Source organism: Dasypus novemcinctus, chromosome 27 (assembly GCF_030445035.2).
Source record: "Dasypus novemcinctus isolate mDasNov1 chromosome 27, mDasNov1.1.hap2, whole genome shotgun sequence".
Lineage (NCBI taxonomy): Eukaryota > Metazoa > Chordata > Mammalia > Cingulata > Dasypodidae > Dasypus > Dasypus novemcinctus.
Genome location: NC_080699.1, coordinates 36,141,674 through 36,156,544, shown reverse-complemented (window position 1 = coordinate 36,156,544; position 14,871 = coordinate 36,141,674). Strand labels below are relative to the sequence as shown.

Sequence of the window (14,871 nt, the reverse complement as noted above, 5' to 3'; positions counted from 1 at the left end):
ACTCATTTGGCTCAAGACAGGAAGTTACTCAGCAAGAGGCAGGGTGATGGGGCAGGCGAGGTTTTGGCATATGCGGACCTTTCTCCTTGGAGGCTGTGTGTGCCAAAGGCACGCCGAGACCACCTGAGGACCCAACGACCTGGATCCCAGTCTCCTTTCAAGCCTTGTTGTCTCCATTCCCATGTCCTCTACCTCTCTGTGCCTCTCCATCTCTGTTTCTCCCTTGAGGGAAATGGCAGGACACTGCTCCGCTGGGGCAACCTGAGGAGCCTCCGAGGCAGAGAGGCAGGGGAGGGGCGGGTGGACACAGCGCTGGGGCGCCCTGGCTCCACGTGTCACCTCCGCTTGACACATGCGTCGTGGGACACGTTTACATCCTGCCCACCAGGAGGAGTGAACAGCAAGATGCCGTTTGAGGAAGAAATAAACTCAATCCGGCATCTCAGACGCTTTTAAAAATAGCAACTCTGGGATGGTATTTCAGCGCCTATTTTTATCAGATTTCTATGGCTGGACCATGGACCTGAGCTGTTCCCAGGGTTCTCAATAGCAGGGGACATCACTGTTGTAGGTAGGCCAAGCTAAATGCATTCCAGGAACCTTGAAGCTGGATGGGATCCCGGGAAGTCATTGCACGCAGCTCTGCCTGTTAGTTTAGGGTCACGAGCAATTAACCACAGTTTATGGCTTGACTTTTTCCTTGAAATTTCTGGGTTGCTGTGCCACCGCTGCATAGTCTAAGATTTCACAGCCTTTTAAGTAAGACCTTCTTTTTAATATCTGGCCTAAATGTCCCTACTTATACCCTTTTATGGCTTCTCTGCAGTAGAAGTGTCAGCTGACATTTACTGAGCGATTACTATGCCCCTGTGTTTTATAGCTATTCTCTTATTTAATCCTCACAAAAACCCTCTGGAACAGGCACAACTCTCACTCCCATTTTATGTGCAGTTATGTTAATTTGCCCAAGATCATACTTGCCTATGGTGCAGATTCCATGCCAGGACCACCAGACCACACTGCCTCCCAAGCGGCGGGGAAGGAAGCTTACAGAATTTCCCCTCGCCTTGGCTTTCATTTCTTCATCATGATTCTGAAGGGAAAACTGGCTCGTGGTCTGATTGGATGTGTGTGCCCCGTGCTAGAAGCTGTGCAAGCCTCTCCTGCTGCCACTCCCTGGCTTCAGCTAATTTTCAGCCCTACTCGTTTCCCTGACTTTGGGGCCTTTGTTGGGCTCTGCCAGTTGGCTAACTTGGAAGGCTTTTTTTTTTCCCTCTCCCCTTCCCCCCCACCCCCCTGTTGTCTGTTCTCTGTGTCCATTTGCTGCATCTTCTTTTTTGTCTGCTTCTGTTGTTGTCAGCGGCATGGGAATCTGTATCTCTTTTAGTTGGTGCGTCAGTTCTCCATATGTGCGGCGCCATTCCTGGGCAGGCTGCACTTTCTTTCGCACTGGGTGGCTCTCCTTACAGGGCACACTCCTTGTGCGTGGGGCTCCCCTATGCGGGGGACACCGCTGCGTGGCAGGGCACTCCTTGCGCACATCAGCACTGCGCATGGGCCAGCTCCACACGGGTCAAGGAGGCCCGGGGTTTGAACCGCGGACCTCCCAAGTGGTAGACGGACGCCCTAACCACTGGGCCAAGTCCACTTCCCACTTTGAAGGCTTAACCTCCCTCTAGGAGAGGTTCAGATGAAGGCTTAACCTCCCTCTAGGAGAGGTTCAGAAAGCAAGCCCCCACTTCTCATTACTTTTCAAATTGTTTTGTAATTAATGTCTACATTTATTTCTCACTAAACTATAAGCTCCTTGTGAGCTCTTCCTCCAGCATCTTGCTTAAAAAAAAAAGGCAGGGCATGATGGAAGAGGTTGTTGATGTGGGTGGGGTGGGGAGTAAATGGGGACCTCGTATTTTTTTAATGTAACATTAAAAGAAAATAAGAAAAAAAAAAGGCAGGGCAAATACTCAAAATGTGCTTATTAGATTGAATCAAAATTGAAACACTGTAAACAGATTTGGTCCCTGCTTATTCTCTAACAGTGGTTAAAACTTGTAATTTCAAGTTTATATTATTTCAGTAAAAATAGTAATAATGGAAGAACAAACTTAGAGCTGCCAACATTTATTTTGCTGAGCGAGGATACTTTTAAAAACAACTATCAGGTGGAAGAGGATGTGGCTTAAGCGGTAGAGCTTCCGCCTACCATATGGGCGGACCTGGGTTCGATCCCTGGGGCCTCCTGGTGAAGAAGAAGACACGGCATGCCCACGTGGCAAGCCGGTGCCCACGTGGCAAGCCGGTGCCCACCCAAGCGCCCGCGTGGTGAGCCAGTGCCTGTGCAGGTGAGTTGCGCAGCAAGGTGAGGACACAAGAAAAGAGACAAAGGGGAGAGTCAAGGTGAAGCGCAGCAGAGACCAGGAACTGAGGTGGCGCACTTGACAGGGAACCTCTCTCCCCATCAGAGGTCTCCAGGATCGAATCCCAGTGAATCCTAGAGGAGAGAAAATGAGAAGACAACACAGACAGCAAAAACAGCAGGGCAGGAGGAGGGGAAGGGGGGGAAATAAATAAATCTTTAAAAAAAAACTATCATAAATTATGCCATCTTCTTATACCAGAAAGGACATCTTAATGGTATACATACACGTTCAGAATATAGAGTGCTTTCTGAGAATGAAGAGCTAGCGAATCTACCTCAACCTTTTCAGAAATAAAGATAAATTATTTTGGATTTGGAAATATTATAGCAGAAACATTTCAAATATTTATTTGTTATGTAATTGTTTCTTGATTTGTTTCTCCATTTGAGGATCTGTATTCAGCAGGGACACCCAAAGAGGGGCTTGTCTGGCCAACTCATTCTCATATGCTATTTTTCTGTTTCATGAAGGAAGGTTGATGATGCAGGACACTCAGCAATTTTGCTCGATTAGGAACCTTTTGGGCTGAGAGGAGCCAAGGAACAAGAGCGATTATGCCTCCAGCTGCTTCTTTCCTTCTCCATTCAAGCCAGGAGGTGTAGACCAAGTGTTAGGGTTGTAGGTCAGTGACGAAGCACCTGGGGCTTGCCTGGGAAGGGGGGCATCGGCCACAGCATGAACAGAGCAGGGATGGGGACATAACACCGATGGCACCCCATCGAACACATGAGTAGCTTTGTCTGGCACAAAGGACAAATGTATCACACTGCCAGGGAGGGGGCTGGCGTTAGGTATCAAGTAGGGCTATGAGAACTTGTGTCTTGCTTGGCAAGTTTTCTCTGGGGAGCTAGGATGTTGGGTGCTAGGAGGAGGAAAAGGATAAGGAGGGAGGGGTGACTATGATTCTGCACCCCCTGGACTTAGATCCAGGGGCCTTCAATTTGCAGGTGAGAGCCTTCGGGTGGTGGCGGGAGCCCATTTGGAGCCTCTGACCTCCGACAACAGAAAACTCCTGGAAACGGCTGGGAGCGGAATGTCTGGCTGGAAAGCTTGGGCCTTCACAACCTGCTCCAGCAAGTCGCTGGCCCTCAACTCAGCCTGGTTCCCTGCAGCTCTTCAAGAGTCCCAGGTTGCAGGTAAGAGGCGGTGAGGGAACCGTTTTTGGTAGCCACCAAGGCAGGTAGACCTCAGTGGGATTTTCATGGCACATCCCACCTCTGACCAGCTGTTTCCTGGACTCAAAGCAAATGTTCTTTTTTTTGTTTAGGGATTTATTCATTTTATTTATTTATCCCCCAGCCTTGCCTGCCCGCCCACCGCTTTCACTTGCTGTCTGCTTTCTGTGCCCATTTGCTGCACATTCTTCTGTGTCTGCTCGTCTTCTCTTTAGGAGCCACCGGGGTCCCACCCTGGGACCTCCCGATGTGGGAGAGAGGCGCTCAATCACTTGAGCCACCTCCGCTCCGTTTTGTTGTGTGTCTGTCTTTTCCTCTGTGTCTCTTTTTTGTTGTGTCATCTTGTCGCGTCAGCTCTCTGTGCAGGCCAGCTCTCGGCACCAGTGAGCGTCACCGTGCAGGCCAGCTCGCCTTCACCAGGAGGCCCAGGGACAAACCTGGAACCTCCCACATGGTAAACAGGAGCCCAACTGCTTCTCTGCATCTGCTTCCCAAAGCAAATATTGCGGGCAGTGACAACAGCCACTGCCGGGGGCAGGAGGCAGAACCCCCGAGGCCTTTTCCCAGAGCAGCTTCCAGCTGGCAGGGTTGCTCCCTGGCATTTTGTCCAGCATCACTGAGTCTTCATTTCTCCCATTCCAGCTGCTGAGGCAGAGAACAGACCCGTTTTCCTCTGAAAACCCTGCTGGTCCTGACCCACCAGAGAGCAAAGTTAAGCTTCTCCTCTACAACAGCCCCTACTGAGTATTTCATCCAGTGCTCTCCTGCCTGCCACTGAACTGCGCTTCTTGAGGGTACAGGTTGACAAGGTCTTACCGACTTTGTGTTTCCTCATCTTGGCCCATGGAAGATGGTCGGGAGATGGATGGATGGTGAATAAACTGTGAGGAGGGAGAAGACAAAGGACAGTGATTGCCCCATGGGGACAAGTCAGACTAGGGAGTCACAGCCAAGAACAGGGAGTCAGGACTGGAAGGGCAGGGCTTCCTTTAGGGTGTGGTTCCGGGGAGAGACTTGGCACCTTGGAAGGCTTGCTGCCTCCCCTGGGGGCAGCCAATTCTGTCTTCCTTTTAATTCACCGTTGGCTACCTGCTTCGTCTTTTTCAAACATACACACTCTGTGTGAAGGCAGATGAGAGTCCCGCTGATAGAACTTGGTCTGTATGATGGAAAGAATGTTCTTAAAGTTAATCCATTACTGTGGGTGTAAAGCCGTGTAAGTAGGGCCTTTTGATTAGGATGACTTCAGTTAAGGTGTGGCCCAGGGTGGGTCTTAATCCTCTTACTGGAGTCCTTTATAAGAGAATGAAATTCAGACAGAGAGAAAGTTGTAGAAGCTGAAAGCAACAAAACCCTGAGAAGGGAGAACTCGGCGGATGTTGTCACGTGCCTGGCCATGTGACAAAGGAGTCCAGGATCACCGGCAGCTGGTTTTCAGTAAGAAAGCATCACCTGATGTTGCCTTAATTTTGACATTTTTCTCAGCCTTGAAACTGTAAGCATGTAAGTTAATAAATTCCCATTGTTAAAAGCCAACCCATTTTATGGTATCTGCCTGAGCAGCTTCAGCAAACTAGAAAGTCTGACAAGGAGAAGCTGTTCCCAGGGTTGGTCCTTCCACTCTGTGAGAAGGGCTCTCACTGGGATAGTGTCCTTTCTGCTCCTCTCCCTGGCTTCGTGGACCTTCTTGGCAGTTCAGAAGAGGTCTACTCTTCAGATTTTGCTGGGGATTGAATCAGGCCCTCCACAAAAGACATGTTCAAAGTCCTAGTGCCAGGTCCTGTGGTGTGAACCCCACTTGCACATAGGTCCTTTGGAGATGTGATTAGCTAAGGTGTAGCCTGACTCAATGAGGGTGGGCCTAAATCCAATATGGCGGAAGTGCTTATAAGCAAAGGAAATTGGACGCAGAAGTGGAAACCAGAGGAGAAAGAGACAGCTCGATACGTGGCAGAGGTAGAAAATGAGCCACCACTAACATGCTACAGACTTTGGAGAAAACATGGCCTGCTGACACCCTGATGTTGGACTTCTAGCCTCCAAAATTGTGAGCCAATAAATTCCTGTTGTTTAAGCCAACCCATCCTGTGTTATTTGTCATAGCAGCCCTGGCAAACTCAGACAGTCCTCACCACTTTTATTTTTCTTGATCACTGAGAAAAACAAGCCTCTGCCTAAGACCTGGAAAATGTTTTCAACTCATGGGCATCCGGCATCTGCTGCTAGCTTCTCTGGGAGAAACAGGGCCACCTGGCGGGAGCCAAAGCTGCCCATCCCAATCCTGCAGCTCCCTCAGCTCACCCAGCTGCCTTTTGCACGCAAAGCCTATTCTAATTAACTTCTCTAGGCAGGCAGCCCCAGCCAGGAACCCAGGGTGTGTCACTGGGCTGAGGACTGCTGAATTGCCAGAAATGTACCTCATATGTCTTTGTAGAATAATCATTTATACCAGATTCTCATGGATAACTATTTTCAGATTAGCTTCACATGCATTGTCTATTATTCTTACTTTGAACAGTTTGTCTGCCTTCCCTGCTAGACTGACAGCCCCTGGAGGGCAGGGATTTTGTTTGAGCTATCTCTGTACTGCAGCACTTGGAAAGCTGTCTTGCTCCAGGGCCACTCAGCAAATCAAAGTCTAGGGTAAAACAACATTATAATACTTTACATTTACACAGCAGACTATTTCATGGGACCCTCATCCTGTAAGACATAAGCTCCTTTTTACAGATGAAGCAACAGACTCAGGATGCCTTGTGTCTTATCTGAGGTTATGGGGCCACCATCAGCTCCAGGGAACAGAGGCTTTAGGCCATTTATTCATCAATTTCCTGGTTCTAGAGTGCCTGGCTTTCCAAAAGTGCTGAAAAAAAAAAAAATGGATTTGATGGGTGGGTGAATGAATGGGTTTGAATCCGAACCCAGAGCTCCTGGTTCTAAATCCAGGGGGTAGAGAATCATAGCTATCTCTCTTTGCCTTATGCTTTCCTCCTCCTATCACTTAGCAGCACCCAACAACCTAGCTCCCCAAGCAAGACACAAGTTGTCATAGCCTTACCTGGTATCAAATACCAGCCCTTCTCTGGCAGTGTGATACAGTTGTCCTCTGTGCTAGACAAAGTTACTGATGTGTTCAATGGGGTGCCATCAACACGATGCCTGTCTTTGTTCTGTGAGCATTGTGGCCAATGCCACCTTTCCCAAATGAACCCTGGATGGCTACCTAACAGGCTGTGACAATGACATCCCTTTCCAGCCTGAACCTTCTACGAATGGAGATCTGTGGTGCTGTGCAGGGGCCTTGAACCTGAGCCCCTGGAGCTTTTGTGTTCAAGTGCAACTACGGCATTTTGCCCTTGCTGATGCATTGTTTTGTACTTGATCTCCATGTGAGCCTGTTTTGTCTTCCTGCCTAGATAATAAACTCAAGGACAGGGACTTGCCTGCCAAGTAACTGGGCAGAGGCAGGTCTTTGGGCTCATATCGTCTGATTCCTATTAAATCCCTCCCACTTCCAGGCCTCAATCCTGTCCTTGTTAACAAGAAGTTTATCAACAGGGTTGATGCAGAAACGGGGAGATGTGACTCTCATGTTGGGAAAGGGAAAGAGGAACTGTGGTCAAAAAAACTCCATAGATTAATTCCAGAGAAAGGTCTTGTAATTGGTGGTTTGGGGGAACTTCCGGACATGCACAGCAGAAAATTACAGGGAAGGTACAGGAAATGCAAAGAACGAAGAGCAACACGGGAGAAGAGGAAGTGCAGGCAGGGAGAGGCACTGTCAGATTAGGGACAAGGAAACGGACCCAGGGTGGTGAGCACAGGGATTCTGAGCAAGCCTCTGGAACCTTCCAGAGCAGCTCCCACATGTCAGCAAAGCCTCCCCAGCAGACTGGCCTCCCTGCCCCAGAAGGCCTCGCCCCCTGGCCTGCCTCCACCACTCGCCTCCCCGGCCATGTAGTCGGTCTACGCCCAGTGGTCCCAATGTTTTATTCACAAACTAGGAATAAGCCAGCACAGGACACATTGAAAAAATTCCACTTGGTGATAAAAATGCCCCCCGCTCCCTCCCCCAAGTCCCCGCCTCTCTGTGATCCTCTTCTGCAGACAGTGCTCAAGTGGCCTCAGCTTTTCTGGGCCTCCTGCAGCAGCTTGAGCAGCGGGTCGTCGGCCCTGAGGGCAAAGGTGAGGCCGCACCGCTGGTAGTGCTTTGGGTCACGCTCTAGGTTTTCGATCACGTCTGCCAACAGGTGAGCCCGTTCCACCCCGGAGCCAGGGGCCTCGAAGCCCAGGACGGTGAAGTGCACGTGCAGGTGGTAGTAGGAGGGCAGGTAGTGCAGGTACACGCGGAGGCGGTCGCCCGGCACCTGGTAGCGCTGGAGGATGGCGTCCTGAGGAAGAGGGGCGGAAAGGAGGGCGTGGGAGGCCCAACCGCACCGAGCCCTCCCGCCAAAGCCTTCTGCTCCCTCATCTGCAACCTGCCCTCAGCCCACTGCTTGCTTCGGGCCCCTCTGCCTCCTCGTCAAGGACACCAACAGATACAAAGCTGAGGCTCTTCCCCGCAGCGGACGCAGGCAGTGGTCCTGTCAGGGCTCCTCAGGCCAACTGCACGCCACGTGCGCTTCCTCGAATGGCTGCGGTTGGGAAGGTGGGCCGTCCCGGTGTGGAGGGATGGTCTCTGATGTCTGCGGCCATAATTGTCCTGCCCCCATGATTGATAAGCACTGAGTAAGCCTGTCTCTTTCTTAGTGTAATCCAGGGTGGAGCTTGGAAAGATGGAGATGGAATAGGGCTGAGCCAAGAACTTGGAAAATGTGAAAGAATTAGGGGTGGGGTGGGGCAGGGGGTGAGAAGAGCTGCTCCCAGACGGGAAGGCCTCAGCCAGACTCCTAGCGGGAGAGGGACACCTCGACATCGGTGCTGGCTCCCTTTGCCCACCTCTACCTTGCTCAGGGTAGGTCTTTTTTTCTACTGAATCCCTTTCAAGAGCCTAGAAGCCTTAGGTTTAAGAGGAAGCTTGGATTTCCACTGTGGGCAAATCCCTGAGGGGGTCAGAGGTGAGGAGAAAGAGATGAGAGCCTCTGTCACGGCAGAAGACACCTCGCGACTGTTGTCTCCACCTGGAGCTCACCCCAGGGATGTCTGCAGCAGGCTGAGACGGGGGCCAGGGCACCCAAAGGGCTTCCCGAGACAGGCAAGCAGGGCTGGCCTGCCAGGGCAGGTGAAAGGGTTGGCCCGGTGGCCCCCAAGAAGAAGACACCGTCGCTGCTAGCCGTTGTATCCGGTGCCTAATGTTACAGGATAGAAACAAGGCACATCCACCAAGATAAAGGCAGCCCGCCAGCGGAGACGGTGAAGTGGGCGGGCGGGGAGTGGGGTGGGAGAAAGAGGGCTCGGCCTAGCGATGGGGCGGAAACTGGGGACCGGAGGGTACCAGGAAGCAGAATCCTGCCCAAGCCTTTCCTCAGTTTCCATTAAAGCCTCAGAGCAAGTGCCAGGAGGGGGCTGGGCATCCCGGGGCAGTCGGCCCTGGCAGTAAAGGCAGCATCTTAACACGTTCCAGGGAGGAAGAAAGGGTGGGCACCAACGCTGGGGGACACTTTAGAAGGATCCCACAGACACTGGGTGGAGGGACCCACCTGAGGTCACTGAACTGGCTTCGAGTGTCAGACCAGGACCACAGCCCCCTGCCTGGGTGCTCCCCCCACCCGCCCTCACTCCCGGGGCTCCTGTCAGCTCCCCTGTAACTTCCTTCAGTTCAGCTGGAGTCCCAGACAGAGGAACCCGATGGCAGGAGCTAGAGAAGTCAGGCCGCCTGGAGCTGGGCAAGGCACCCACACGTGCACATGCATGCACACTAGGACGTGTATCCAAGGAACACGGGGGACACCTGCTTGTCATGTACGAGACAGGTGACCCCTGGGGTGAGAACCTAGAAAGCCTCGGGGAGGGGCCAGGACTCGAGGGCAGGGCTCTGGGGTGAGGGCAGTGTGGAGCGGAGGCCTGCGTGGAAAAGGGGGGCAGGCAGAGAGGAGGAGCCGCGCTGCCCGAGCCGGGAAGGCGCCAAGGGGAGGGGGAAGTGGGCGGCGCGCTGGAGGTCGGGCAGGGGCGGGCCCCACAGGGCCTCGGAGGTCAGCTTGGTCCCCAAGTGGTCCCCGGGCTGGGATGCAGAGGCCCTTCCCAGGATGGGCTTCTAGGAAGGGCAAGGAGACCGGCCCGGGGAACACACTGGAACCTTCATAGAATTTCTCCGCTGCGGATGCTACCAAGGCAACTCACCTGGCCCTCCCGGAGAATGTTCCTGAGCAGCGGCAGGTGTTCTGGAGTCAGGTCACGAAGGGACTTGAGGCCCCGGCGATGGCAGATGGCAATCAGGTACAGGTCGTCGAGCTGGGCAGAGACAGGTGGGGAGGCCACAGGGAGCACCAGGCGTGCCTGGGGTTCCCCACCTTGGCCGACAAGCACTGAGCCCCAGAGACCCCCGGCAGAACCCATCCCCTGGCAGCGTGGGCGCCCAGGTGTCCGGGAGGTGGGTGGGCCGATGTGAAGAACAGACCTTCTGTTCATCCTTCCTGCCCAAGGGTGTCGGGGGTGAGTACTTATAGGGTACCCACTATCCAGAGACCGGGCAGGAGGCTCGAGGACGAGCCAAGGATAGCTCTGTCCCTTAAGGAGTCTACAGTCTCATGGCATGGCCACAGACACCACCGCTCTACGATACAGAGCGATCAACACGCAGCGCCAAGTCCAGGAGGAGGCAGGGAGGACAACAGCCAGCTGGGGCGATCAAGGAAGGCATCTTGGAAGAGGAGGCAGGGGGTGAGGGGACAGTGTAAGTGAAGGCGCAGAGGCGAGAGAGCACAGGATATGTAGGAGGGGGGAGGAAACGATTAGATCTGCCTGGAAGAGAAGGCACGTGGGGTGGGGGCGGGCGGGACTAGGATGACAGGAAAGGAGCCTGAGACCATTCTGGCAATGGGCACCCCCGGAACGGTTGGCCCGTTTCTGGCGTCCCCCATCTCAGGGGGCTCACAGGTGGTCCTTCCTGCTGTCCTTCCTCAAAAGGGAGCCGGCTGAAAACCCTGAGGCCGCACAGTGCGAAGAATCAAAGTCAACAAAATCCTGAGCCAGGAATCAAGTGAACTCTTCCTCTTGCCAAGAAAGCCCTCCCACCGCTCCCCGCTCCCCGCTCCCCGGCCTGGCTGGGGTTATCACACCCCTGTGCAAGGCCGGGCGCAGACATCACGGCTCCAAGGGGCAAGGCCCAGGGAAGGCGGTGACACTTGGCCCCTAAGCCTGAGGCCTTCCCGCGGGGCTTATCTGAGCTGCTAGATTCTACAAGGAGATAATCTGGGGACCGTGAGTCACCCAACCAAATGGCCAGGGGCCCTGATTTAAAAACTGAGGAGATTTTCTGTATGATTTGCTGGGTATCCAACCGTGTCACACTGTCTTCCCACCACGGATGGTCTTCTATGCCAGAGCTGAAAGAGTCTGGGATCTCTGCCCCAGACCCGCTCCGCACGAGGGTCCCTGGGGCATCTCCCAGCAGGTGCTGGGCTGTGCCCACCCAGGCCTCGGTCTGGCCCACAGGTAACTTCTGGTCTCTTCCTTCTCAATTCTGTACCCAGGAACCTAAGCGGTTTCAACTGGTGGTGGCAGTGGTGGGGGGTAATGAGTGTATGTATTTTCATCTGTGTCACCGTCACGGGACTCCCAAATACCAGCAGCCTTTGCTTCAGATGATGTGTGCTGACAGATCCCCAACGTGACATCGCATCACATGTCCCCGATCCACTGCCGCGCGCGTCAGCTCCCAGGCTGGCAGCGGGAGGGAAAGAAGCCTGTTCTTTGATATCAGACGTGACCCGGGATTCTCTGCAGGCAGCCAAAGGGCCCCCTGGGCCAGAGAAATTCTCTGGAAAAAGCTAGGCGAGGGGCAGGCGCGGGTCTCAGGCTCACACCCCAGAAGGTGGCCGGCCTGTTCATCGCTCTGGGGAGGGAGACCCCAAAAATCTCTTTGTACAAGGCAGCAAAATCAAAATGCCAGTTTTCGAGAAAGGAGCAAGGCAGAGAAGGGCTGGAGCTCTGGAGAGCCATCTCTCCATCGCTCCAGTGACTCCAAGGGACACTCTTCCCTGGTCTGAGAACTTTGAACAAATCAGCTTAAAAATATAGGAAGTAAAATGTGTGACTGTATATGTGCAAACGTGTGTCCTTCTACACACAACCTCTCTGGAAGGAGAAACAAACTAGCAATAGTTGTTTCTAGGGGAAGGGATGTGGGGGAATGTGGGGCAGGGAACTGACTTTGGTACTGTTTGCATTTTCACCAAGTGCAGGTGTTAACTGGATCCAAAGAATGAATGAGAGAGAAAGAGAGAGAAGAAAAGAAAAGAAGAGGAAAAGAAAAGGAAAAGAGCAAGAAAGAAAAGATGATCACTTAAGCAAACTGAAAACTGAGGAAGGGATGTTTATAATAGCCAGGGAAGTAGAGTCCCTAGCAACTTGATACTTGATAAATATTTGTTGGTTGACTAGTTGGATGGATGGGTGGATGGATGGATGGATGGATGGATGCATGAAGAGCCTCTAATATGAGATGGGTGGATGGGTGGATGGATGGATGGATGGATGGATGGATGGATGGATGGATGGATGGATGGGTGGGTGGATGGGTGGGTGGATGGGTGGGTGGATGGATGGATGAAGAGCCTCTAATATGAGATGGGTGGATGGATGGATGGATGGATGGATGGATGGATGGATGGAGGGATGGATGGATGGGTGGATGGAGGGATGGATGGATGGGTGGATGGATGGGTGGATGGATAGGTAGATGGATGGATGGAGAGCCTCTAATACGAGACCACGGGGCTGGGAGGAGACAGGAGGGGAGGAAAGGTGGCTGCAAAGGCTTGTGCATGCACATGTCAGTGTTCCTCTTTCTCCACCGGCCCTCCCTGGTCCAGGAACAAAAAATTAAAAGTCCAAGTGTGGCACGTTGGACACATTACCTAATTCTAAGGGAGCTACTGCTCTCAATGTTCTGTTATAAGTCATGGATTTGAGAAGTTCAAGTATGGCACTATCAAAAGACAGGGAGCAGGGAAGCGGATTTGGCTCAACTGACAGAGCATCCGCCAGGGTTCAAACCCAGGGCCTCCCCGACCCGTGTGGTGAGCTGGCCCATGTGCAGTGCTGATGTGCACAAGGAGTGCTGTGCCACGCAGGGGTGTCCCCTGCGAAGGGAAGTCCCACGTGAAAGGAGTGCGTCCTGCAAGGAGAGCCATCCCACGTGAAAAAAGCACAGCCTGCCCAGGAGTGGCACTGCACACACAGAGAGCTGATGCAACAAGATGACACAACAAAAAGAGACACACGTTACCAGTACCACTGACAAGTATGTAAGCGGACACAGAAGAGCACACAGCGAATGGACACAGAGAGCAGACGGGGGCAGGAAGGGGAGAGAAATAAATTAAAAAAAAAAAAAAAGACAGGAAGCAATTAAGAAAAGGTTAAGAACCACAATAACTAAGCTGCCACCAAGGAAAGGCTGACGTTCCAGCCGCTCATTGGCGACCCCGGCTTCCCTGAGGGTGAGGAGCTCAGCCATGTGGCTGGCATCCACTGGAGTTCCTCAAGTCTGTTCTCTGAGAGACAGGACTTCCTGAATGGAGATGCACAAGTCAACTTCTTGTTGTCCCTCCGTGACCCTCTGACCACAACCCTCCTGAAAATCGCAAGTTCTTCAGTCTTCAAGGGTCCTGTGAGTCAGAAGTTCTTCCTGCCTCAGCCCCACCCCCTCCCATGACCCAGCCTGGAACCCAGAACCCCCAGGCATGACTGTAGGGGGAGACAGAAGGGGCGGCAGAGGGGTGCAGGGCTGCCCAAGGGGCACTGCCTCAGCTGCTGCCTGCCCTTCCTGATCCGGGGGCCGCAGCCCAGCTCCCGCACCTCCCTGCAGGCCTGGAGGTGGGTGGGTGGGGCCTGCTGCAGGGGGAGGGGCGAGGGGAAGCAGGTGTCCTCTCGACTACAATACCCCACACTTGGAGGGGCGACCTCCTTTGATCTGGCTTGGCTCTAACAAGTCACCACTCTGTGCTGCAACGTCTGGAAACTCCCTGAAAAATCCTTACCACCCTTTGAGCCACATCCGGGAACTCTCATGAGCCCCTGTCAAGAGGCAGAGGTGACACTCCCTTGCCTACCTGCCCATGAGCCAAATCCTGTCTCTCCACCCCAACTGCAGACCCATTGTTGGCAGTGGGGGAGAGGCAAGGCGGCTCTGGAAATCTCCCAATCAGAAACAAGCAAACCACGGGGGAGCACAGCTTAGGAGCACCAGCTTAAGGGCAGGCCATGATGGAGGAAGCAAGAGGAGAGGAGCCCCCAGAGAAGCTGCTGGGGCCCAGCCCCCACACGGCATCCCCGCAGGGCAGGAGCGCAGGAGGCAGGTGGCCCCACTGCAGCAGAACAGCAAGTCCCGGCCTGGGTCACTCAGGTTTTAAGTGGAGGAGAGAGGACGCTCATCTCTGCCCTACTTCCTCCACTACCCACCTCTCCCCGGATGTAGCTGCTGTGAACGGCCCACCCAGGCTGGGCACAGCCTAACTCATCTAGGGTGGGGACAGACTCCCTGGGACGTGGCTTGGACCGTTGGGGTCTAGAGCCTCAGCCAAGGGGATGGTGGCGGTTATCATTGTGGTGATGGGCTGGTATGGGAGAGGTGGAGGGAGAGGGGAAAAGGCCACAAGGAACCAGAGAGGGATTCTTGTGAGTGACGATTACTCACCTAAAAAGCTGCTGCTCCTAAAAAAGCTGCTCCTCCTAAAAAAACCTGCTCCTCTGATGGGGCTCCCAGTGAGAGCCTGGACTGCCAGGACTACCCTGCCTCGCAGTCTAGGTGGGTGGGTGGCCCTAGCTCAGGCCTGCCAGTGCTTCAGGACCTGGCCCTGCCCGGATCTGCTGGCATCAGAGGGGGCAGGGGAAAGGCAAATATTCCACTGCAGGCTCCTGGGGGGGAAAGGGCAGCCCAGGCTGCTCGGCTGGTTCGGGAAGGGCTCGTGGTTGGAGACACAAACATGACCACATTCCTCACCCCTGGGCTGTGTGGGGAGCCAGAGAGGGCGTGAGAAAGCCGACCCACTGAAGCGCAGGCGGTGGTGGGTGACAGCCGCTGCAGAGGGCGCAGGCCGCCCCTTGTTGGCGGCCTGGGATCTGCTCACAGAGCCTAAGTGAGGAAGAAGGGCAGTCCTCGGAGGGCTGGCGAC

At 53.7% G+C, this 14,871-nt stretch overlaps 1 protein-coding gene and 1 long non-coding RNA gene across 2 annotated transcripts in view; one reads left to right on the top strand and one right to left on the bottom strand.

The window, feature by feature from the left end:
* Positions 1–2,727: 2,727 nt before the first annotated feature.
* On the top strand, positions 2,728–5,674 carry LOC105747168 (uncharacterized). Its single transcript, XR_009183836.2, has 2 exons — positions 2,728–3,556; positions 4,238–5,674. It is a non-coding gene; the product is annotated as an uncharacterized lncRNA (long non-coding RNA).
* A 1,897-nt stretch (positions 5,675–7,571) lies between these two features.
* The window catches only part of DCPS (decapping enzyme, scavenger), a 48,426-nt gene continuing 41,126 nt past the window's right edge, over positions 7,572–14,871 (bottom strand). Inside the window, exons 5-6 of the mRNA XM_004469223.3 lie at positions 9,875–9,985; positions 7,572–7,986 (exon numbers count right to left, since the gene is read on the bottom strand). Coding sequence (XP_004469280.2) covers positions 7,720–7,986; positions 9,875–9,985 — 378 coding nt within the window. The 3' untranslated portion in view covers positions 7,572–7,719. The remainder of the gene's footprint in view (positions 7,987–9,874; positions 9,986–14,871) is intronic.